The 22,477-nt window shown below is 50.5% G+C and overlaps 1 protein-coding gene across 2 annotated transcripts in view; it reads left to right on the forward strand.

Moving 5' to 3' along the window:
* The first annotated feature begins 1,866 nt into the window (after positions 1-1,866).
* Positions 1,867-22,477, forward strand: part of KCTD15 (potassium channel tetramerization domain containing 15) — a 40,818-nt gene continuing 20,207 nt past the window's right edge. The window contains exons 1-2 of one of the 2 annotated variants that reach the window (XM_054170132.1): positions 1,867-2,060; positions 7,796-7,971. In XM_054170132.1, the coding sequence (XP_054026107.1) occupies positions 7,808-7,971 (164 nt within the window). In that variant the 5' untranslated portion in view covers positions 1,867-2,060; positions 7,796-7,807. Of the gene's footprint in view, positions 2,061-2,278; positions 2,535-7,795; positions 7,972-22,477 lie in introns of those variants that run through there. The other variant, XM_054170131.1, reaches the window with a different exon arrangement.

Genomic DNA, 22,477 nt, shown 5'->3' on the forward strand with positions numbered 1-22,477 from the left:
AATTGAACTAACTGCAGGGATGTAACTTTAATGAGAAAATTTCCCTCTTCTCCTGTAGTTTGTACTCTAAAAAAAAAAAAAGGGGGGGGGTGGGGGAAAGAAAGCTACCCTTAGGAGAAAAGTTTCTGTTTATTCCTGCCGCGGAAAAAGAACTTTCCGAGAGCCCGCGATGTCAGCGGGTCCCGCCTGCCTCCCTCTCCGCTTCCTGCCGGGGCGGCCCCAGCCTCCGAACCCGCGGCGCGAATGGGAGCGCGGGCGCGGAGCGAGTCCCCGCTGCGCGCCGGAGGCCTGACCTTTCCGGCCGTCGTGCTCGTTGCATAACCGCCCAGCGCGGCCGGGGCCGCGCCCGGCGCTAGTAGGCGCTGCAGCCCCGCCAGTGCCCCTGGCCGCCGGCCCTTGCGCGCCTGCGGTGGGCGGTGAGAGGCCCCCCCCCGCCCCGATGGGGACGGACAAGCGCCGGGGCCTTCTCGTGGGGACGCCAGCCGGCGGCCACCGCACAGCCTCCGCCGAACTTCCGCGGGGGGCGCATCCCCTCGCGGGGGTTTTTAAAAGCGCAGGCACCGACAAACCCTGCGCATCTGTGGCTGAAAGTTGAGGGAGGGCTTTGCCTTTTTTTTTTTTTTTTTGCCTTCCCCCTCCCTTTTTTTTTATTTTCCTATGCGGGGGTGTGTGTGTGTGTGGGGGGGGGGTGTCCCTGCCGCCCCGCCTTTCCCGGCGCAGTGCGCGCCCGCGGAGCCGCCCGCGGAGCCCCGCGCCATCGCGCCGCGCTCGCTAATTGAAATGGCGCTTTTGGCCGGGGGCGTGCTGCCAGGGCGCTCCGCAATAGCACAATGCATGTCGATAGACGTCATTTGGTTTTAATGGCCTACAGGAAATTTGGCGTTTACAATGCGAGACATTAGCAAAGGGTGAAAGGGAGGGGGAGGCAGGAGGGACGGATGGATGGGAATAATTGCAGCCCCCCAACCCCCCACCTCCATCCGCCTCCGAGACCCCCGGTCCGCGGCCCCGCGGCGCTGGGTGCTAAGGGGGAAGGGAAAGCGCGGGGGGGGGGGGGATGTGGTGGTGCTCGGGTCTATTTTTTTTTTTATTATTTATTTTTGAACTTGATCTAGTTTATCAACAAGTGCAGAGTGGGTGCTACCCTAATTGTAACAGAGGAGTCAAGAGATGTGAGAAACGTGCCCTGTGTTACTTATTTGGGAGCTGAAAATTTATGCCTAGTTGAAAATGCCTGGGGAAATATTACATCAGACCAAATGACAATGATTAAAATCAGCTTTTTTCCCCCTTCTCCCCCCAACCCCCCCTTTCCTCCTCCTTTTCAGTAAGTCTGTTGAAGGACGTGACAGTGGCCTGATCCTCCCCAACACCGAACCGTTATCCCCCGGCAGGGCCGGGCCGGGCCGGGCCGCGCGGAGCTCCGCGGGGCTCCCGCCCCGACCGCTCCGCGCCTGGCGCAGAGGGGCTCTGCGGGCGGCGGCGCCGGGGGCGCGGGCTGGGGCGCCGGCTCCCTCCACAGCCCTATTTCATTTTCAGGGATTGTATTTTATTTTATTCCGAGGGTGTGTGGGGGGGAATAAATCTGGAGCCTTTCTCCAAAAGAAGGGAAAAATATCCAATTTTCATCGCAAAATTAGCTAGGGCGAGAGCAAAGGGCTGAGCTAATTGTAGCCTAATCCTCTGCCCTGCAGGCGTTTGCAAAGCCCTGAGCAAGAATTCGCTTTTTTTCCTCCTCTTCTCCCTTCCCTCTGTTATTTAGAGACGGGATTATTGCCTTTCTTCTCATAACAGCCTCGGCAGTTTCATTTAAAGGCTTTTTTTTTCCCCACTCACACACACACACACATCCACACACACAAAATAAATAAATAAATAAATAAGGCAGCAAAATCAGAGAAGGGGAGAAGAGAGAGAGAGAAGCTTTAAAAATAATAATAATCACAGCAGGATCTGCGGAGCAAAGATAGTCATAAAAGCCCAAAGCTGAGCCCCTCCGCACACAGCCCCAGCAGCGCCCGGAGCCAGAGGGGGGCTCGCAGATCGCTTCTGTGCTCAAGGTAAGGAACGCGGCGGCCAACGCGGCTGCTGGCGCCGGAGCGCGCAGTGCGCGCCGCGTCGAGCCGATCCCAGCCGAGCCGAGCCGAGCCGTGCCGAGCCGAGCCGAGCCGAGCAGCATCGTATTGCACCGCGCGGCGCGCTCGCGCCTCCGCTTTTTTTTTTTTTTTTTTTCCCAAGCCTCCTTTTTTTTTTTTTTTTTTTTGGAAAGTGCCTCTCGCTCAAACTCGCTCGGCTCCAGCTCCGGCTGCGGGGAGAGGCGGCGGACGGGTGCTGTTTAAAGCGACAGGACCCGCTGGCGGCCGCCCCGCTCCCCGTGTGCATGTTTTGTTTTGCTCCGCTCCAGCATGGGCAGCGCCGGCGGAGCCCCGCGGCCCGGGCCGCCCGCGCTCCCGCAGCCGCCCCGGCCTCGGCTCTGAAGACGGCGCAGCCCCAGCGCGGCGGAGACAGCGCGGTTCGCCCCGCGCTCTCGCATGGTACGCGCGGAGCCGCGGGGGTCGAGCGAGCGGGTGGGGAGCCGCGGTGCGGGGGTGCGCGGCCGGGGCTGGGGGCTGGCGGCGGGGCGGCTCGGCACAAAGGGAAGGCGGGCGACAATGGGGAGCGCCGCGTATGGATGAGACGGGCGGGCTGTGAATGAAACTCTGGCGCCAGTGAGAGTAGAAGGCTCGGGCTGGGGCAGACTTCAAACCACTCGCGGCTATAGTTTGCATTCGGGTGCCGCATGCGATGTGGCACACTCCGGCACAATTAATGCATCGCCTGGCTGCTGCTCGCCACCATTGGCTGCCGGAGCATGCACAGGAGCGGGAGTCGAGCTTGGTTTGGCTTGGCTTGCCTTTTTTCCCCCTCTTTGCATTCATCTAAGACATCTCCTTTCTTGTTATGTGGGAATAAGTAAAGGACGCCATGTTGTGCCTTTTTTTTTTTTTTTTTTTTTTTTTTTCCGGTTGAATCCCAGCTTTGGGCATTCGGTGTGCTTAGAAGAGAAAGGCAGAAGTTGAGTGACCGGGTGCGTTGCTTGCTGGTGATTTCCCTGACCATCAGCGGGGAAAGGCTTTTGGGTGACGTGAAACTCGCACTAAATAGACTGGAGACTGCCAGAGACAGGCGCGTTGCGCGGGGGGGGGGCTGAGGGGGGAAGGCAGGAGAAAAGCCTTGCCTTTTTTTCTTTTTTCTTTTTTTTTTTTTTCCCCTCCTTTCCCCCCTCTTTCTTTTCGGTAAGCAGAGCTCCAGAGGGAGCTCCCCCCTCTCCTGTAAAAGTTTTGGGCACGATCTCCTCTGTCACTCGGCCCAGTGCTTAGTAAAGCAGCGCGGAGGTGTTTGCAAGTGTTGATGGACTTTGAATTTAGGAGCCCCCGAGCCCAAGGTTTGCGGTCCCCCCCTCCCCCTGCTTTGTCTGTAGGCTGGGTTCGGGGCGTAAGCAGTTGTCTCGGAGTGGCTCTGGAGGCAGACCCGAGCGGTCGCGCTCCCTGCTTAAAGAGACAAAGGTAATTGCCAAGCCCGTGGCTGTGCCCATCTGGGCAGATGCAGGCGCTGCCAGCGAGCGCCGGGGTAACTCCTGCAGCCGGTGACTGCCTCGGGGGCCTGCAGGGGGTGACTTTCCCCCTGCTGCTCCCAGGGGGCTGCTGGCAAAGAGCTAAAGATCTCAGGGGAGGGCGAACAAGCTGCCCCGAGAATCCAGCCCCGGGGGCAGCCGCGGGGGATGCTTGGACACGGCCGGAGCCGGCTCCAGCTGCTGGCGGGACCCTCCTGGCCGGGCCGCGGCCCCCGGAGAGCAGGCTGCGCCTCGGCAGGTCCTTAAACCTGGCGTTCCCATTCCACGTCTGAAATGTGCATGAAGGAATTAAACTGCACGAGTGAATAACAGCATTAGTTTCAATTAATTTTTATCCTGGCAACAATAAACTTTAGAAACAAAGCGCTTTTACATCCTTAATTAGCCTTGCTTCCCATCTGTAGTCTTTTAAGTGCCTGCTCCTTGATTTAACTTTGTCCCTCCTTCAGAGCCGCCTCCTTTTCCATTCTTTTCCCCTTTTTTCTCGTTATCCCTTGCAGACTGCTGCCTGTTTCTTTGCTGCAACCTTTCACCTCCCTTGTCCCTATCTGTCTGCTCTGCTCAGTTGATTTCTGCTGTATTTTCCCAACATCAGCAGCAGTATTGGTTACCATGGCCCCCAGCTATGTGCAGAGGTGGGAAAGCTTCATCCGCCCAAAAGTTCTTACACTTTTGAAGTCTTTCTTTTAGTAGGATCTGAAATGTATCATCTAGAGTGTGTATTAAATGAACAGTATTCCTGAAGGCTTTAGAGCAAGAAAGGCAACACCCTGGAAAATTCTGCAGTCTTTCAGCATTCTCTGCCCTAGGGTTATAGCCCTGGGCACGGAGCTGAATGGAGCTCTTACAACTGCCTTCTGTTTACCTTTTATGGTTAAAATAACAGCTTAGCAAAGAAGCAACTTCATGGAGAAACGATTCAGTGAAATCATCTCAAGCTGTAGCAGCATAGCTAGTTTAATCACCCCTAGAGAGCTGAACAACTGTGAGCACAATGGGACACAAAATCATTTTGTGTGTAAATGAGCATGGCATTGTGATTATTTCACTTTGCATGGGCAAATAGTTTTTACAAGCAGTACTTATGCAGTTAGCTTAGAAAGGCAGAAAAAGATAAGCTGGCTCTGAAAGATCTTGGTGTGTAATGTTTGAAAACCTAAATATTCGCATAATTTGGGAATCAGGCTCTATTGATTTTGCCTTCAGCAGGTTCCTGTGTTACTTATTAGAGCAGGGTTATTGCCTGTGCCACTAGTTGGGATGCTGTATCCTGTTGAAGGCAACTAAAGAGCAAGGATTATTTTACATGGTTTAATAAATGAAGTTTGTTAGTGTTTCTGCGATATTTACCCTTAAGGTTTTAATTTTCACATCGGTATTAGAAAATATGTGCATAAAGACTTGCACTGGATAAATACATTTAGGGTTTTGCTTTGTGCATAAAATAAGTACATTACTCAGTGTGATGAATTTTAGCTGCGTTTTACATTAAGAAGAGGAAGGAGTCATTAGAAAGGGGGTTATGGCACCTTAAGAAATTAGGGGGGGGATTTATTTATTTTGAGGAACAGGAGTGTTTTCAGTGCCCTTTATGTGGCGCTTGGCAATTACGCCTCTTGGTAATCTGCTCCTGCGAAAGAGATTGAATTCCACAACTTGAATAAAAACACAGGATTCACATTTTTCGTGCAAATCCTCTCCAACCAGGGGGGAAAAAGCCTGGTTTAATTCCCTGCCTCCTCCCCTCCCCCAGAAAGCCAATGGCACCCTCAGTAAGTAGGAAAAGGCATAAAAGTTTGAGAACTGTTTTAGCTTTTCAGTGATTTTCTGTAATTAAGTGGGTTTTGAGCACATACTCTAGCTGAGAGATGCCAAAAGCAGAGGATTGTTCAAAAGGTCCCTCCAGTGAATAGTATAAATTAAATATCTACTGTGAGTATGGCCTCTCTGAGAATCTTAGACTCTCTACAGATCAAGGAATTTACTGGTATACTAACATTAAACACAAGCCTAAGAGAGCAGCAGTGCTTAAATATGCACAAATGGATTGGGATCACTTGATCTTTAGCTATCTGTGCATATTTTAAACCCGAAGTCTGTATTTCAAGACAAACGGTTAAATGTTGGATGCGTTGGCAGAGGACTGGAAGCCCTTTGATTTCGTTTGGAAATTGTAACAAGGGGTGCAGATGAGCCCTAATTAGGCGCTTGTTTAGTGGAACTGCCTGAGATTGATTTCTAAAGCAGTTCTGTACGGTTCCAGGTCTGTACCTTAATCATTAGTGATAATAGTTAGGGTCTGAACAAAGACAGGGTTGACATTCAGCCTGGATCTTCTGACCCTTGCATTGAAGTGAAGGAGTGGAGAGTGAGCATGAGTTTACAGTGCTCCTTGGTAAGAAAAACCCCCACCTTTGTCGGTGCTGGCAGGCGGATGAGGCACCCACAGATTAATAAACACCTTACTGAAATCCTGTAGGTACTTACATGCTAAGTTGTTTTTAGAAGTTAGGTCTGTTATTTATGCTCTGTGACATGTTTACTGAAGATTGCCCACAACAGGCTCTTGTGGGAAACAAGAAAGCAGCCTCTTCAGTCATGAAAGGATTCAGTCCCTTTCCTTGAAGGTGGTGCTGTAGTGAAAATGTTAATGCCCAATTTCACGTCGGCTGACACAGAAGTCCTAGGACAGAGCTGGTGTCTGCTCCGTGCTCAGTGCAGATGTCCGTCCAGCCTGCGGAGAGAGAAGGATGTGGATTCATAATGGGGTGATGTATTGCTGTCCTGTAGACAGAGGAAATTCTTAGGAGCTAGCTAAGATGAAATGCAGTAAATGGAAATGTTGTGAGGACTTTGTGAAGCTCTTCGATGCGTTAAGATTTTTCAGGCTTTCTGTAGAGCTCAGGACTCATTTTTTGTACAAAGGCTGTTGCTAATTGCATGCTCCTGGAGCCAGGCTGCTTCTGCAGGGAGTGCTGAGAGGGAGGCGAGCCCAGCTTGAGATTTTTAAGAAACATTGTCCAAGAGGTGTAGGAGAAAGGGGCATTCACTTTGGCAGGCTGCATGCAAAGTGCTTGTCAGATGGAAGGAAGAGCCTGGGCGCTTGGTAGCATGCTTGCGGAGCAGAATACCAGGAAAATTAGATTAGATTCAGAAAAGGCTTCGACAATAATGTTTTGCATGTGCTGCTTTACCCATGAGGGGGAGAATGGATGGGGGGTTCTCAAACTTTCCTGAAAGGGGTTTTTCTGTCTGAGATGGAGGCTGCTGCCCCGATGGCACCGGGATCCGCTCCGAGACACACAGCTCGTGCAAGATAAGCTGCCTGCTGCTTACAGCACAGAACTGAGGCATTTGCTTTTGTCCTGTGCATTCCAGGCTGTTTTGCTTTCTCCATCAGCTGAAGGTTTTTGGGCTCCATTCAGCAACGGCACCGCTTTTCAGCTGTTTCTGGGGCGTTGGGCGGCCTGTTGAATTTGCAGTTTCAGGTGCCAGGTCCTACAGGGGTTTCTGAGGGTGTCTTGTCGTGACATCATGGGTCAGTTTGCGCATCTTCCTCTTTCCACTGCTTCCAGGTGCTAATTGCTTCCAGTTTGAAAGCTTCTTACTCCTTTATGTCTAATATTAAGGCTTAACTGAAAATCACCCATTTGTTTCACAATTATTGAAAATAAACCAGCAAATTGATCGTCGTGGGATGTGAAATTCACTGCATGTACGAAGCCAGCGCCCTAGGTCCTGAGGAAGTCACCAATTTGGAGGTGTCTCGTTACTGAGACAAACTTGCAAAAGCCCCTGAATCCCAGTTCACAAATTGGTTCTTCGTTTGTCAGGGGATATTTCACATCTCACACAGAAGCAGCCTGCGACCTTTAATTAGAATTTTGCAGTTTGTTTTATGCCCCTTGAGGCTGACACCTTGAAAAAAAGAATGTGTTTTTTCCCCCCCCCCCCCTTTTTCCCTTGATTTCTTTTTGCTAATAAGCATCTTTCTCTTCCCCTCTGGTGCTCTGAAGAAAATGATGCAAATACACTTAATTACAGTGGTGGCAATAATTTGTTAGCCGAATATGTGATCAGGCAGATGCAAAACCGATCTGATGAGATCTGTGATCACACTGGAGAGAAAGGTAAGGGGCTGGCACGTTTCAGAGGAACTGTTCTTTTTGCCTCCCCTTGCAGGAGGGAAGAAGCATGTCCCGTCTGTCTCTAACACGCTCCCCGGTTTCTCCTCTGGCCGCCCAAGGAATCCCTCTGCCAGCCCAGCTCACCAAGTCCAACGCTCCCGTGCACATCGATGTAGGAGGGCACATGTACACCAGCAGCCTGGCTACCCTCACCAAGTACCCAGACTCCAGGTAAGGAGCGCGCAGTGCCGGGGCTCGCCGCTGCCTGGGCGTGCCTGTGAGGGGCATTTCAGCCAGGAACAGGATTTGTTAGATGTTCAGCACTGGTGAATAATTCAGGTCCTGATGTACACAGCCCCTTCGCTGGGGTTCTGCAGAGCATGCCTGTGCAGTTTATGTATTATTTAGAGCCTACTCATTTTCTCTCTCAGCATCCCCTGCACTCTCTGCCCGTGCAGCTGAAGCACCTGTTGGTGTGCTGCCCTAGCTTATTTCCAGCTCTGACAAGCGACTTCTTTTTTCCATATTTAGTTAAAATAATAAATCCTCTTTATATTTTTTTGCCTTCCCTGAGAAAGCAGCACTGCTCTTTTACACTGTGAGCAAGGGCTGTTTCTGTCAGCCAGGCAAAAGCCTTCCCCCAGTAGTAGCTGTGTGCCCCAGTGGCAGCAGTCGTGTCCTTTAGGCAGGGGCTAGCCAAGCTGCTCTGGCTGCCTGCAGCTGCAGGGGTTGAACCTTTGTATGCTCAAAGGTAGCTGGTTCGTGCTGGACAGGTTGCTGACATGGCTGGCAAGATTTGTTGATTCTGGCCTGTACTACCCCATCAGATAAGCCAAATGAGGAGATGTGGCATGAGAGAAGATTTATGGGTATGTCTCTTACTTCCCCAGCTCCCAGTACTGCAGGGTACTGGGCACCGTCAGGTAGGGGGATGCTGGCCAGGATCAGGCCTCAGATGGAAGTGCAGAAGGGCTGCTGTGTGGAGGGTTGAAGCACATTCATTGGAGCAGTAGGTTAAGGCATAACCTGGTTTTGATTACTAAACCAGTTCAGCTTTCTGTCATCCAGGCTGCTTGTTTTTCAGAAGAGCAGGTGTGGGGCTGTAGTGTCAGGGTCCCCAGCAGACAGCTCCATGGACTCAAAGGCAAGCCAGAGCACAGGTCAGCAGAGGTTGCCAGAGGTTTTGCTGCCAGCATGAGCAGTATGGTCATAAAGAATAGATAGGTTTTTTTTTGGTGTGAAGCTCTAGTTTCATTTGGAGACTTTTCCTTTAAAAGAACTGGAGATTCTTGCATTGATTTGGCAGCTTCCCAAGCAATAAATGACATTTATGGAGACACCTTGAAACGCCTCTGATGTCATAAAGCATATGGCTGTGATTTCATTCCAAGGAGAGGGAGCTGCTGAAATTCTCTGTGGAAGAGAAACAATTATTAAAATAGCTGTGTTGTACAGGCAAGCCAAAACAGGATGATTTTTCTGGACAGTGTCTGCTTAATGGTGTCTGTGTGATGGCACTGCCATCAGAGAGAAGAAATCTGTTCAGTGGGCAGAGATTTATAACAGAAGCCGACAAATGCTTCATGGTATAAAAACATACAACTGCTGAAGCTTCTCTGTAATTGAGTAGCACATCTGTTTCCACAGTTTAAAATATCTCTGCTGACATGATTTTAAAAATACACCCCATATCAGACTTACTTAGTAAAAGCTTCAGTTGTGGGAGCTTTGGGAGAGTATCCATAAATACAAGATTTTAGTGGAAGAGAGCGGAGCACCCTTCCAACCCCTTTCTCTTTTCCCCTGTTTGATAACTAACAGCTGCATATTTCTCCAGGTTCTGTACTTTGTTTAAACTGGAAGTGCAAAGCTGTGGCTGCCCAGAGCTCACATGCTGCCTGGTGTTGTGCTGTGTGCTCTCTTGTGTTTGCATTGCTGTTCCCTTACACAGCTCAAATGCTTTTTCAGCTGCTCAAAATGCAGTTCTCGCTGGAGCAAGAGCTTACAGCACGAGACCTGTGAATGACACATTTTCCTAGCAAAAGACAACCTTTATAGGTCTCCCAAGTAGGGAATATTGCTACATATATTAAGAAACCAGGTGGAGGATACACCTTAATTTTTCTTTTTCCCCCTCTTAATTGTTTTGTGAGTTTCTAATGTGTTTTTTTCTGCAGTGCTGCATGGTAGACTTGGTTGCCCTCACTGACTGAGGGCAGTCTGCCCTGGTTGTATTCCTGCTTGGGGCAAAGCACCTCCAGTTATTTCAGTGGGGATGGTTGGAGCTCCTGATGGTGCCCTGGTGTGCAGCTCCTGTAAGGCACAGCCTACCTTTGCAGTGGTCTGGCTGGGAGGGGAATCCCAGGTCTCTCTGGTGCAGGAGGAAGGAGATAGCTTTTCTGAGCAAGACACGTGGAAAGGATGGTAGAGCAGTTAGCTTATGCTCAGAGGTAAGGTGCAGAGCTGCATGGAGAGGCATGGCTGTGCTCATCCCCAGGCAGAGCTTGCTGGGCTGTTTTGGACAGCACATTAAACTCTTGGCTTCAGCCTGGCTTGAAAAAGCTTCACGAGCTAAGGAGTCAGGAAATCTGCAGATTGTATTGCAGCAGAAAATGCAAACATCTGTTGAAATGCTTTGCTAAATCTTAGCTCCAGCCACATCAAATAGTTAGTGCTGACTAAAATGTATAAAGCTGTGCTTAAGTAGGCTTTTATCTGGAAGTATATGCTTGATATGTGTGTTTGGACACATACAGACTGTGAGCATGTGTGTAAATGCAAGCAGGCTATGCATACACAGACATCACCTGCTAATGGAAAACAGGACAAAAATAGAAATCAAATCATCTTTTCCCTTCCATAGTATTCTGAGGAGGCCCAGTCCTGTTAGGTCCTGAACAAACTCTCTTCATGTTGACTTCAGTGGGAGGGAAGAGTTCCCAGCAGCTTGCCAGATCAGGCCCAGCAGGAGCAAGCATAGGTATGACCAATTCCTGCCTGTACCTGCTCTCCAGTCACCCCTCTGGTATGACATAAATTACCCTTGACAGCAGCAGTGTGACACATCTACTGCACTTGGTCAGGGTTGGCTCTGCTCAGCCCACTCAGCTGGCACTGCTTGGCTGCTCCTGCATTACCAGGCTGGCTCTGAACTGGGGAGAGAAAGGACCAGGTTCTGGAAGTCTTACTCACCTGAGGGAATGAATTGCTGGTGATGTGAAGTCAGAGGACAAATCTGGCACCTCACTGATCCTAGAGTTGTTTCACAGAAGCTTTCACCAGGTCTTTGATGCTGTTTGTATTGGGGCTGCTGCTGTGAGAAGAGCATTTGTACATTGGTTAAAGCTGCATAAGGACAGGGTGACAGATTGGCATGAAAGGGGCTAGATGCCCTCTTTCCAATAAACTTTATGGGCTACATAAATTCTTTCATCTAAAAGGGCTAAAACTTGAGCAGCACACAACTGGTGTGACAAGGGAGAAGAGGGTTAAGGCCATTGTCAGAGATGGCTTCTAAACCACTCACTCACCTTGCTCTTACCTTTCCAGTTGGCTCTTAAGAGTGAAGCACCATAAAAGCAAGCTTGCCTTCCAGAGGCTGAGAATGATAAACACACAAGAAAAATTGTGATCAACAGCATGGTCATGGAAATTATCTCAGAAATAACATTGCCCCCTCTTCCTGTAGCTACTTGAGGCTGCCTTTCATGCATTCTCAAAGTTGTCATTGAAGTTAACAAGCTTTGGAGGTACAAAGAGGCTGATACAGTCTTACCTGGATCTGAGGCTCAATTTCAATAGTTTATGTTCAGCAAGTTCTCCCACTGAAGCTCCCACAGCTACTAGCTCTGGTAGCTGTGAATTACAGGTAGGAAGGGGAAAAAAAGGCAAACAAATGTTGAACTGAGTCTATTGACCATCAGCACCTTATTTCTAAAGTAGCTGGGTAAGGAGAGAAATTATTCATCTTTGAGAGCATGTCCTCTACAGGCTGCATCCGTGTTTTCACCCAGAGGACCTCTGGAGCAGCCCCTTCACACATTGACACTTGGACATGGATTTATCTGACAGATTGTAAAGGCTGCCAGATCTCTAGCACATCCATAAAGTGAGTTGCAAATTGTATTTATCCAGGGCTGTGAGACAATTCTTGCCTTTAAAAAGACCAAACCCACACCAGAAGTCCAAGCTCCTAACGAGCAGTCAGGAAGCCCCAAAGACATTGCCAGGTTCTCTGGTCTCAGTCCCACTGAACTCCATGGCAGACATCTCATTGACTTCAGGTGGGAAAGAAGTTCCACATGCCTGTATGCCACAGCAAGCCCCAGCTTCCCAATCTTCCTGGAAATTCTGATCTCACTGGGAATCTCTGTTAGAAAGCAGAATAAGATGTTCCATCAGGAGCCTGTCCTCTCTGCAGCCCAAGCAGTGTTTGTAGCTTAAGAGTTGCTGTGAGCTCCTGGTGAGTTGTTCTGCTGTAAAAGGTGAATCTGCTTCCCTTGGACTGCTGGTTGGTCAGGATTTGTTGTGTAGTCTTCTTTTGTTCAGAAGGTGTTCCTGGAAGCTGAAGTCTTCATTGTCTGACAGGAGTGAGCAGGAACAATTGAAGTGGGGACATCTGGGTGGGAGTGGTGTGGGGGCACAAAGCCCAGGGAGCCTGCCCCTGACAGGTTGTAGCAGACTGTGTTTGGGAACCTCTCTGCTCCCAGCCTTTCCTCTGCAGGAGAAGGGAGCTGCCTGGCCCTGCTACCCAAGGCAGGCTGAGCCAGTGCCAGCACAGCACACACCCTGAGCTCAGCTTCTGGGCTGCCTGGGCTCTGCCACCACCTTCTCTCTAGGCTCTGTCCTCCAAAGAAAGCAAGCCCAGGCCTTATGAGCTGACCCAGAACTGATGCCCTTAGCTGTACACAACACAGGAGACTCCTCCAGGCACATTGCTGCTTCACATTCCTCTGAGCCCATGGACTTTGGTGATTTGCCAGAGAGTCCTCTAAGGCATATGTCTTCCCTGAATGTTTCTTGTCAAGAGCTCAACCCTTAGACAAGCTCTTCCACCAAGCCTGACTTCAAGATTCTAGTTCCTCTGTAGGTGTCTGTGGCTTTTAATTCCCTTGCCTTTTCCTCCAGCACCTCTCTCTTTGGGTGCTGGAGCTCAGCACTGGCACTTGAGAACTTATGCTTTCTCCTTGCTGCAGCCACACCAGGCTGGTCTGAGCTCTGGGGAGCTCTTCTCCCAGTTGTAGGACCAATTTGTTGTCCCTGACAGAACATGGTTGCTGGCCCTTTACAGCCAGGTGCAGTGGTCTCCAACACACCTGCTTCTGAGATGTACAAAAAGGTTTTCCACATCATCCTTCACCCAGCTATGTGCTGGGTCCTGTGCTGCCCTTCTTGGCAGGCAGCAGGGAAGTTCTTTGTCTGGATATAATTGCCCAGAGTTAGCATACCTGGGAACATCTCGCATCTCTTGCTCATCTCGGATCAGTCCAGTGTCACTCTGAGAAGTTGTTACTTTCCCATTGCATCTGTGTGTTGTTGATGTTACTGCCCAAGCAGTGTTCAGTCAGCAAATTTAGTGGGTTACCTACCCCATGCTGGCAGTTAGGGTGTCAGTACTCCAGCCAGCCAGGTGGAGAGGAGACCAGATCTGTTCATAACCACAGATGGTTGGTGGCTGCAAAAGCACAGCACACAGGAGAGCAGGATCCTGGTCTGGAGCACAAGCGGTGTCAGCTGTCCTGGCCAGCCCAGCCCCATGCCACAGCAGTCTGCACCACTGTGGATAGTTGGCATTCAGCTTGTCATGGAGTCTCCCAAACCACTCCATGCCACTGCCATCCCAGGCTGCTCACCTGCTCAGCATCGCTGTAGTGCCTTGTCCCACCGCAGCCTCTCTCGTCCCTGCACACCACTCAGTGACTCTCAAGCACAGTGAAGCACACAGGCAAGCTGCTGCCATGGCAGCTTTACCCTTCTTTACCCTTCTTTACCCTTCTTCAACTCCCACTCTTCCCACTGAGGTCAGTTGCTGTGCACCCTGTTGCTGGGGTGGCACCAAGCTCTGTTGCACATCAACAAAAGGCAGAGTTCCCGAGTTGCAGCCAGCAGCCCACGCTCAGGCAGAGCGCTGCAGAAGGCAGTGGCATGGGAGCTGCAGTGCAAAGCTCGTTCATTTGAATGGGCATTGGGAACTTAAGCCATAGCCAGGCTTTAAAGCAGAGCACCTGAGGAGGCAGGGGCAAGGCTTTCCCTGCCCCTCACAAACGCTTGGAGATGCAGGCTATGGGCACGGTGCAGGAGCACTGCACACATACCCACGCTGCATGCCAGCCTGGCAGCTCTGCAGAGAGGGGTGAGCCTGCCAGGGCCCCCCGAGGCTCTGCTGCTCTCTAAGGCAAATCAGAGGAATGCTGCAGGTGAGGACAGGTAAAAGGAGCCAGAACCCAGAGGTTTTGGTTACATGCAGTGCCCTTTCTGAATTCTCTTAGGAATTTTCATGGGGATGGAACATTTTCAGTTTCATTTCCTGCACCTGCAATTGAGAGGTTTGTGTTTTGCTGTTGACTGGGCAAATCTCTCCTGGCTTTCCAAGGGAGTTTTGACCAGCAGCATGCTGAAGGAAAAAGCTAGAAAAGGGTCTTTCCCACTCCTATCCTCTCCCCTGCTCAGTCTGCCTGTGCTTATTGCACTTACCCAGTGGGAGCTGGAGCAAGCAAAGGAACTCGGATTGCCATGCTGTGGAGTCATGGTGTAATGCAAGAGAGTCTTTCCCCATCTCACAGCCATGCACTGCTGGTTTGCACAGGTGCTGCATGGCTCTGCTCACACAAGTCCATGCAGTGCTCTGGGAAAGGGGTGAGGCATTTGTGACTAGAGGGAGAGGTGTTGCTGCTAGGCAGCACCCCCACACAGCTCCCACGCAGCATGTAGGCAGAACTGAGTGTGTGGAGGTGTGGCACAGTTCCCTCTTACAGGCTGGCCAGAGCCACCAGGGCAGTCCCAGCTCTGTGAGCATCAGGGCATGACCTGCTCCAGAGACCGTGCTCATGGCTCAGCCTCTGTGGGAAATAAGAAGTGTCTGTAACAGGGGTGTGACTACATCTGGGAACAAAGGGGTTAAATACCCTGTCTCTGGCTTTCACTGAGGGGAGAAGTCCTGGGTTCAGGGTCTGGCAGAGGCCATGGAGGCACACAGGGACAGCAGGCTTTGCTGCAGCACCCAGGGCTGTTTGTTGCACAGCTGGAGCAGCAGCTTTGGCGGTAGAGGAGACTACTCCCTGTAACTCTGACCCTTCACTCAGTGACTTGGAGAGATGGGGGGTAAAGAATTTATATGGAAACTGATTCTTCAGACCTGCCTGTGTCCCCCACTCCAGGATCTCCTCCTAACTGGCACACAGGGAGCCACAGCAGCTGAGCTGTCTGCTGTGATAAAGGTGTTTACTCCTCACTGGGCTGCACAACTGCTGCCTTGCCCAGCAGAGCCACTGCCTGGGGACTGCCCACAGGCTCTGGAGTGGAAAGCAGGGTTTACCCTCAGGAGTGCAGGTCCTGCTGTAATTGGGTGCTGAGGAATGAATTATTTGTGTGCTTACTTGGAATACTCGATGAGATGCACAAGATCCCTCTGCCTGGGTAGTCTCTGGTGAACACTTTCCTGGGGAGGATTGTTGCTGTTTGCTGCCTCGGTTGGGTGCAGTTCCAAGCATGAATGGCTGTTAGGGCATCTAGACAGGGGCAGGGCAAGCTGGTTATGGAGGGGAGAGAGCACATCAACACTCATCTGACTTAAGAGAAGTCAAATGATGGCTGTGGTGCTATGCTGTGAGAAAACTGCACATTCCTATCCAGACAGTCCCTTACTCAGCTTGGCTAGGCAAGAGGGAGAGCAGGCACCTCCATGCAGCCTGGCTGGGTATGGAGGGATAGCACTTACAGCCTGGGGGGGAGTCCAGATGGTGGATGTTGAGCAGTGCCTCCGGTACCTTCAGTGCAAAATCCAGCTGACCTTGTCTCATTTTTTATCTTCCCTTTCTTCTGCAACACCACCACAGTTTTAGCTGACTTACACTTAGCACAGCAGCAATTCCCACTCCTACTGCTTACAAGGGGTTAAAAATTAGCTTGGATTAATAAAACACCAAGAAAAGCCAGCAGACAAGCTCAAAATAGTATTATTTAAAGAAAAATAATGTATTTGTAACAGTTCCTGAAATTAGTTAAGTACTTTGTAATGTCTTTCCTTGCTGCTTTGCTTACCACTCACTTGGCAGGGCAGTTTGGTGCCAGCAGCACAGTTTTAAGTATACCTCAGCAGTCATCTTCAGGGCAGTAACACGAAAGGCATCAGCAGCCTATTCTGAAACCCCATCCCCACAGGAGACTCTGGAAGTGACCCTTCTCCTACTCCTCCTTTTATGTGCTGCTGGTGGTGGCTGTTTGCTGCCGCTGAGCACGGTGTGAAGGTGCTGCACCTGTGCTCAGGTTCTCAGGTGCAGCACCTTGAAACCTGCTGTAAAGGGGACTCTCCTTTATTGATGGCTTCTCCATGTGCTTCCTCATTGCCTGGAGAGGACTTAGTAAAGATGTGGATTGGGTAGCTGTGTGCTGGGAACTGTGTACTGGGGTTGCAGCTGTTCCAGTGGAGCAGCCAAGGTGTTACCTCTTCCTGTTTGGCCTTTGAGTGCACATCACTGGCGTCGTGAACTTGTGCTTCACAAAGCCCCTGCCGTGGCGAGCAGACCTGGGCTGCTCAGGGGGATGTTTCATGAACTGCTTAGGAAGTTTATAAAACAGACTCCCTGGATTATGAAGCAAGGGGGTATCTGTTTTGTAAGGAACATGTTATGAAATGAATTTGTCTCCAGGCCTAACTTAATTATTTTAATGATCCCACTGGTGGCTGTCGTAGGTGTCGTTCTGTGTGTATATTGTGACCTACATGCTGCTGATCATTTATGAGATCCAAGATTTAAAAACACATTGGGCCTTATTAATTCCTTGCCTGCCTTAACAGCAATAAACGGAGGTGCTTTGGATGTTGGGACTTTGGGCCAAGTCTCTCTTCCAGTGAACTCAGTGAGAGTTCTTCTGTGAGCTTAAATGCAAACAGAACAAGCCCTGTTCTCCTAGAAAAGTGACTTAATAACAAACCCAGCCAGAGCAATCCCTAGTGTGGCCCTGCTGACCTCTGGAACTATACCAGGGATCCATCCTGATTTGATGTGGAGAGGATTTATGAGAAGCTGAGCCCACAGTAAGATGTTTCTCCTGGGTATCTGCGGTCCTTGGTCTCAAAAACATCTGGAAGTGTAAAAGCAGCAGGCAACTGAAGACAAAGCCTGGTGCATTCACCAGTGCTGCATGTGCCCTTCCTGGCCAGAGGGCCTGGGTGCAGAGTTACACCAGGCTGGTGGCTCTCCTAGCCCAGTCTGGTAGCTGGGAGAAGCTGCAGAGCTGCAATTAAACTTCAGAATTACCAACTCCTATCTTTGTGCTCTCCCCACCAAACTGCCTGCCCCTTCACCTCCTCTGCTGTGATCAGCATGCACTTCAGTCTTCTGATGCTGTGCAAAGCACTGACACCTGTGAATGGTTCAGAGGCCTTTGGGTTTTCCTTTTTACCTGACTGGCCCTCAGTTGAAGCTCTGCCAGGCAGGATGGCTGTTAGCTCTGCATGCCTGCACCATTGCATCCTGTAGTGATGCAGCTACTGTGCTGCCAGCCTGCCAGAGCTGGGCACCAGGGCAGGGAGGCTGAGCAGAGGGGTTCTGGTGTTCCCCTGTGCTGTGTCCTGTCACTGTGCTGCAGAGCGGGATGCGTTCAGAGGCTAAAGTTGCTGCTTCTTCATCTGCGGAGAACCACATAAAGAAAAACCTGAAAGGAAGGAGTGCTGCACATGGAGGCTGGGAAGCTGTTAGGCAGCATTTGCACCATTAACTCTTGGGCAGACTCAGAGGGATCAGTTGGCAAGGGCTGGAAACAGCTTTACACAGTAAAGCTGAAAGGCTGAAGTCCAAAGGGCAGGCTCCCGTTCCGCCTCTAATGCAGTGCAGATGCTGCCAGTGCTGCAGGTAATCCCTTTAGGTCTGGTAGTCCCTCCTGCAGCAGCAAATCTCCCTCTCTTGAGAAAGTGGACAATGAAAACTAGGGACTCCTTTTAACCTCTATGGTGTGGTGCTGTGTTGTGCCAGGTTGTGCTACTACAGTTTCCCCCACAGGCTGCAGCTTTGGCATTGGGGAATGTGCTGTGCCTTCCAGGAGACCTTTGCCTAAATTCTGCCATTGCAAAACTGACATCCAGTTCCACAGACAAATTGGGCTGTTGGAACTCCATGGAAACCAGCAGATGACAATAGGGAAACTGGGTCCTCTGCTAGTGCTGTCTGGGAGGCGATGAGGACTGAATTTGGGCCAGTAGCACTTAACACTGCTGTTGAATAAGGAAGAAAATTCAATGGCTGCTTTTTAATCTTGGGGGGGGGGGGGGGGGGGGGGGGGGGGGGAAATCACACATGGATTTGTAACTAGCTCCAAACATATTTCCTCTTCTGTTCCATCCAGTTGTGTTCTGTTTGCAGCCATGAGGGTTAAAGCAGAGGCCTGCTTCTGCTTTCAATTAAATCAAAGGATGTTTTGGCCTTGACTTCACTGGGACCAGAATCAAACCCATGCCCGTAGCATTGTGTTCAAGAATGAATCTCTTGCAGTCACACACAAAGGCCAGGTTCAGCTTTCAGCACCTCATCAGAATCCAGCAGTTAGCAGTTCTCCTATTTTTTAAAAGTTTTTGCCAAGCTTAATCCTGCAGAGCAAGTGTCTTTGTGCAGCAGGTGGATTGCTGTCTCCCTCCCGGGGGTGGGGGCCCTCTCCGTAGCCCCTAGCTAGGGACTCCCCTCTTTTTGTGGCTGTGGCCGTGGGGCTGAGTCCTTCCCAGCAGACACCTTGGTGGGTCACTGCCTCTCTGGCCCTGCTCCCTGGCTGCAGTAGCAAAACACCTACTGGAAATTCCTCCTCACTTCTGCCTCTCATCTGCCGGCGGTAGCTCCCAGCAGAGCTCGGGAGTTGTCCTGCTTGGTGTGAGCAGATGGCCTTTGGTGGCTGTGTTCCCTTCAAGCAGCTTTTTCACAAATCCTGCTGATGTGTTGAGTTTCTTTAGGTGAACAGACAGGAAGGGTGTGCTGGGTACAGCTTAACCAAATGTAAGAATAAACAGGAGCTTCATGCATTCATCCTTTCAAGTGTGATAGCAGAAGTAAGGATAGAGGGAGCTGGGTCTCTCTTCCCAGGCACATATGTGCTTGTGGAGAATTACCACCAGTTGCAGCCTGCCTGTAACTCCCCACAGTGCCTGGGGTGAGTGATGGTGTGAGCAGTGCTGGTGGTGCACAGTGGTGGTCTTGCATCAGTTTTACATTCTGGTGAGGCTGGTGTCATTGCTGTGTGCAGAGTGGAGCTTGTCCCAGGGCAGCAGAGGCTGGCACAGGCACTGGAGTTGCCTGGTGTTCCTGCTCACCCCGGACAGTGCAGTGCTGCAGAGGCCCTGGCAGCCTGCGTCTTGGAACTCTTCCTGTGGATCTGGAAATAAAGGGTTGTAGGAAAAAGCTGCTCAGGTTTTGTGTGTCTGAGACCAGAGACAGAGAACTGTGGCTCAAGCAGATGAAATGTTGCAGCTGTTCATACCAGCAGTAGGTACCAAAGTGACCATGCTAGCTGCCTCCACTGACACTTCACAGAAGGTTGTGCAGCCCATGGTTATCTGTCCCTCTGCCTCCTGCTGTCCAGGTTTCACAGCCCCCACCCCTGCACAGGGTGTGCAGGGCCAGACCACCCTGCAAGGTATCTGAGTTACATCTGAAAGGTTCCCTGCCTTCACCGAGTCCCAGTGGGAGTTTCTTGACTTCAGTGAGCAAGGATTTATGCCATTTGTGTTCAGTTATAACCAGTGCCTTCACGTTCTGCCAGCATGGCCAGTGTGCAGGGGGAAGGTAGTGCAAGGAATGGCCAGAGCCAGTCACTGCTGAAAATCTTAGTGAAAAATCCTGAGGTAGCTTCCTCTTGAGGTTACAGCAAGCAGCTGGGCAGCCCGAGAGCCCCCATTTGGTGCAGCCCTGTTCTGAGCAGGGCCCTCAGCACCATGATGCAGGGGGAAGGGATGCTCAGAGGAAGAGCAGGAGGAGGCATGTACAGGCAGGACTGTCTCAGTGGAGCTGTGTGCTCTCATGTGCTGACAGCTGAATTCATCGAGTGCCTGCAACTCTTACAGAGTCTGAAGTGAAACTCGGTTCTTGCAGGACTGGGACCTTTGGGGAGCCAAGCTGCTAGTTTAAGAGCTTGGTTTAAATTAAAGAATTGTTGTTCCTGCATTGATTTTCATGGCTAAAAATTTAGTTTAAGATCCCTCTTGAGAAAATAGGAAAGGCCAAGAACCCTCACAGGGCTCAGAGCAGCAACAATGGCACAATGAAATCAGGATCCTTTTGCAATGTACATTCAGATGAATATTTCTAATCCTCACCAACTGCTTTGATAAAAGTTCAGTTAGGGGGAAGTAAAATCCACAGGAACAGCAAAAGTAACCTGAACTTCAGCATATTTTACTGGAAGGATAATATTTGGCTCTGTGTTTTGAGGGCTCCTATTACATTGTGACATTGTTTGGTTCCTTCTATTAAAAACATTCAAGCCAGCCAGACTCTCCCCAGGCAGTCACCGCTCGCCGGGGGTAGGGGTGGCACAACTTGCCTACCTCAACCTGCAGTCACTGTAGGCTTGCAGCCATCCAGCTGCACACCTGCCATGGTTAGGGCCTCTGTTTTGGTCATGGTAACTCCAGAGCAGCTCAGCCAGCCCAGCCCAATGCAGCAGAAGATGAGGAGGCTGTCTGTCAGTGTGCCATGAAGAAGCTGTGGCAGTGCTAAGTAGGGAGCTTTAACTGGAGAAAGGCAAACTGCACCTGTACATTTTCCTTCTTGTTAAGCACAGCAAATGCATTTGGTGACTGACAGCTGAGCTGAGAGTGGAGGGCTGCTGCTGTGTGGTAAACCAGTGCCATGCTGCCTGTGTCTGCTGCTGCCCAGCAGTGTGGTCGCTCGCCCAGCGCAGCGAAGGGATCTGTGAGGCAGCAATTAGCAGGCTAGGAACTGTTTGTTCAGTGATGTCTTTCTGTAGCTGTTAAAATAACACACTAAAGTATACAAACACTCCTTTAATAAGGCAAATAAGGCAAACCCATTTGCCTGGCAGGGCTGGCTCCTGCCGCTGTCACACATGGCTAAGCAGCTTTTTGCTCCTGAGCTGTGGATCCCCAGCGAGCCAGGTGGCAGAAGCAGGACCATAGGGAAGAAATGTGATGCTCATAAATTTGGGATGAGTGGCCAGTGCTGATGGGCCTCATCTCAGTATCCCAGAGAGGTGAAGGGCTTAGAGTTAATCCCCTTGTAAACCTGGTGGGAAAGAAAAGCCAGGGAGGGAAAGCTCATGGAAGCCTCAGTTCCCTTAGTTGCCTGTCTGCTCATGGTCATTGTCTGACCACTTCATCCCTCTAGACCTGTTGGCATGGCTGGCAGTATGGATGAGGCACCAGCATGGCTCTTGGCTACCAGGAGAATTTTTTAATGCAGGAGAAGACTCTGGCTCCTCTACTTGGGGTTAGTGTTTCCAATGCCTTAGCTGCTAATTTATGTATAGGCAATACTGTCTTTACAAATCAAAAACTACGAGTCATGTATCAAAACCTAAAAATCCTTCCATAGGTTCATGAAATGAGGTACCAAAGCCACCCACTGAAATGTCTTAAGTGTGCAGAAAAGCTGTTAACAGCAGGCAAGAAGAAGACCTGGAAAATCCCTTACCCTTCCCATGAATGCTTTGTGGTATTTCAGAAATAATAGGCAGTTTCCACTTGAGTGGATTTTATTACCTGTTGCTCCAGTGGACTTAACTGAGAGTGGAGAGAGAAGAAAATGCAATTGTCCATGCCTCTGTGTGAGCTACAAAATCCTGTACAGCTAATTTTGCATTTTTAGTGGTAGTGTAAAAAAACCAAAACCCTTCCAGAACTCCCTAAGAATGATTCTGCATGGTGGATGAGAATGTTAGGTATGGACATTGACTTCTCAAACTAGATGTTGATACTGGACAGGCTAGCTCAGGTCTTTTGCAAAACCAGACATTGCAGCCTGGGCAGCAAGACACCAGGTACTCAGACTAGATAATAGATCCTGCAGTTCCTTCAGGTGCTTAATAGTTAATGAGTTTAATATTCTTCCAGAGCACTGCAAAGGGAGCATGTGGCTCAAAAAACTCCTGTGGCATTCCAGGATCAGTGTCGGAAGGCAGGAACAGGAGGTTATAGGAACTGGAGATAGATTAATCTGTTACCTTTTGAGTGACCTCCGCCCCTCTGCTGAGGTTGGACTGTGCTGCTTGATGCCTCTTGTTGCTGGCTGAGCACAGGGCTTTGGGCTTGCAGGCTGTAGCATCGCCACTGGGTTGTCACAGGTTAGCTCTGTACTCAAGTCCCTGTGGCTGCAACGCTGGTGCCATCAGTGAGGCCAGGCAGTGCCTGTGGAGCTGGCATCTGAGGTGGCCTTGCTGACACGAGGGTGCTCCCTCTGGTCTTGCAGGAGTAGTAGGGGAAGGAGCTGCTGGTCAGGGTGGCTCAGGCACTCCTGGAGCAGTGAGCTGCCTAAGACCCCAGGCTGCCTGCACTCCGCTCGGGACTGGAAGCTGGTAA

The sequence above is a fragment of the Dryobates pubescens genome, chromosome 19 (genome assembly GCF_014839835.1).
Source record: "Dryobates pubescens isolate bDryPub1 chromosome 19, bDryPub1.pri, whole genome shotgun sequence".
Taxonomy (NCBI): Eukaryota; Metazoa; Chordata; class Aves; order Piciformes; family Picidae; genus Dryobates; species Dryobates pubescens.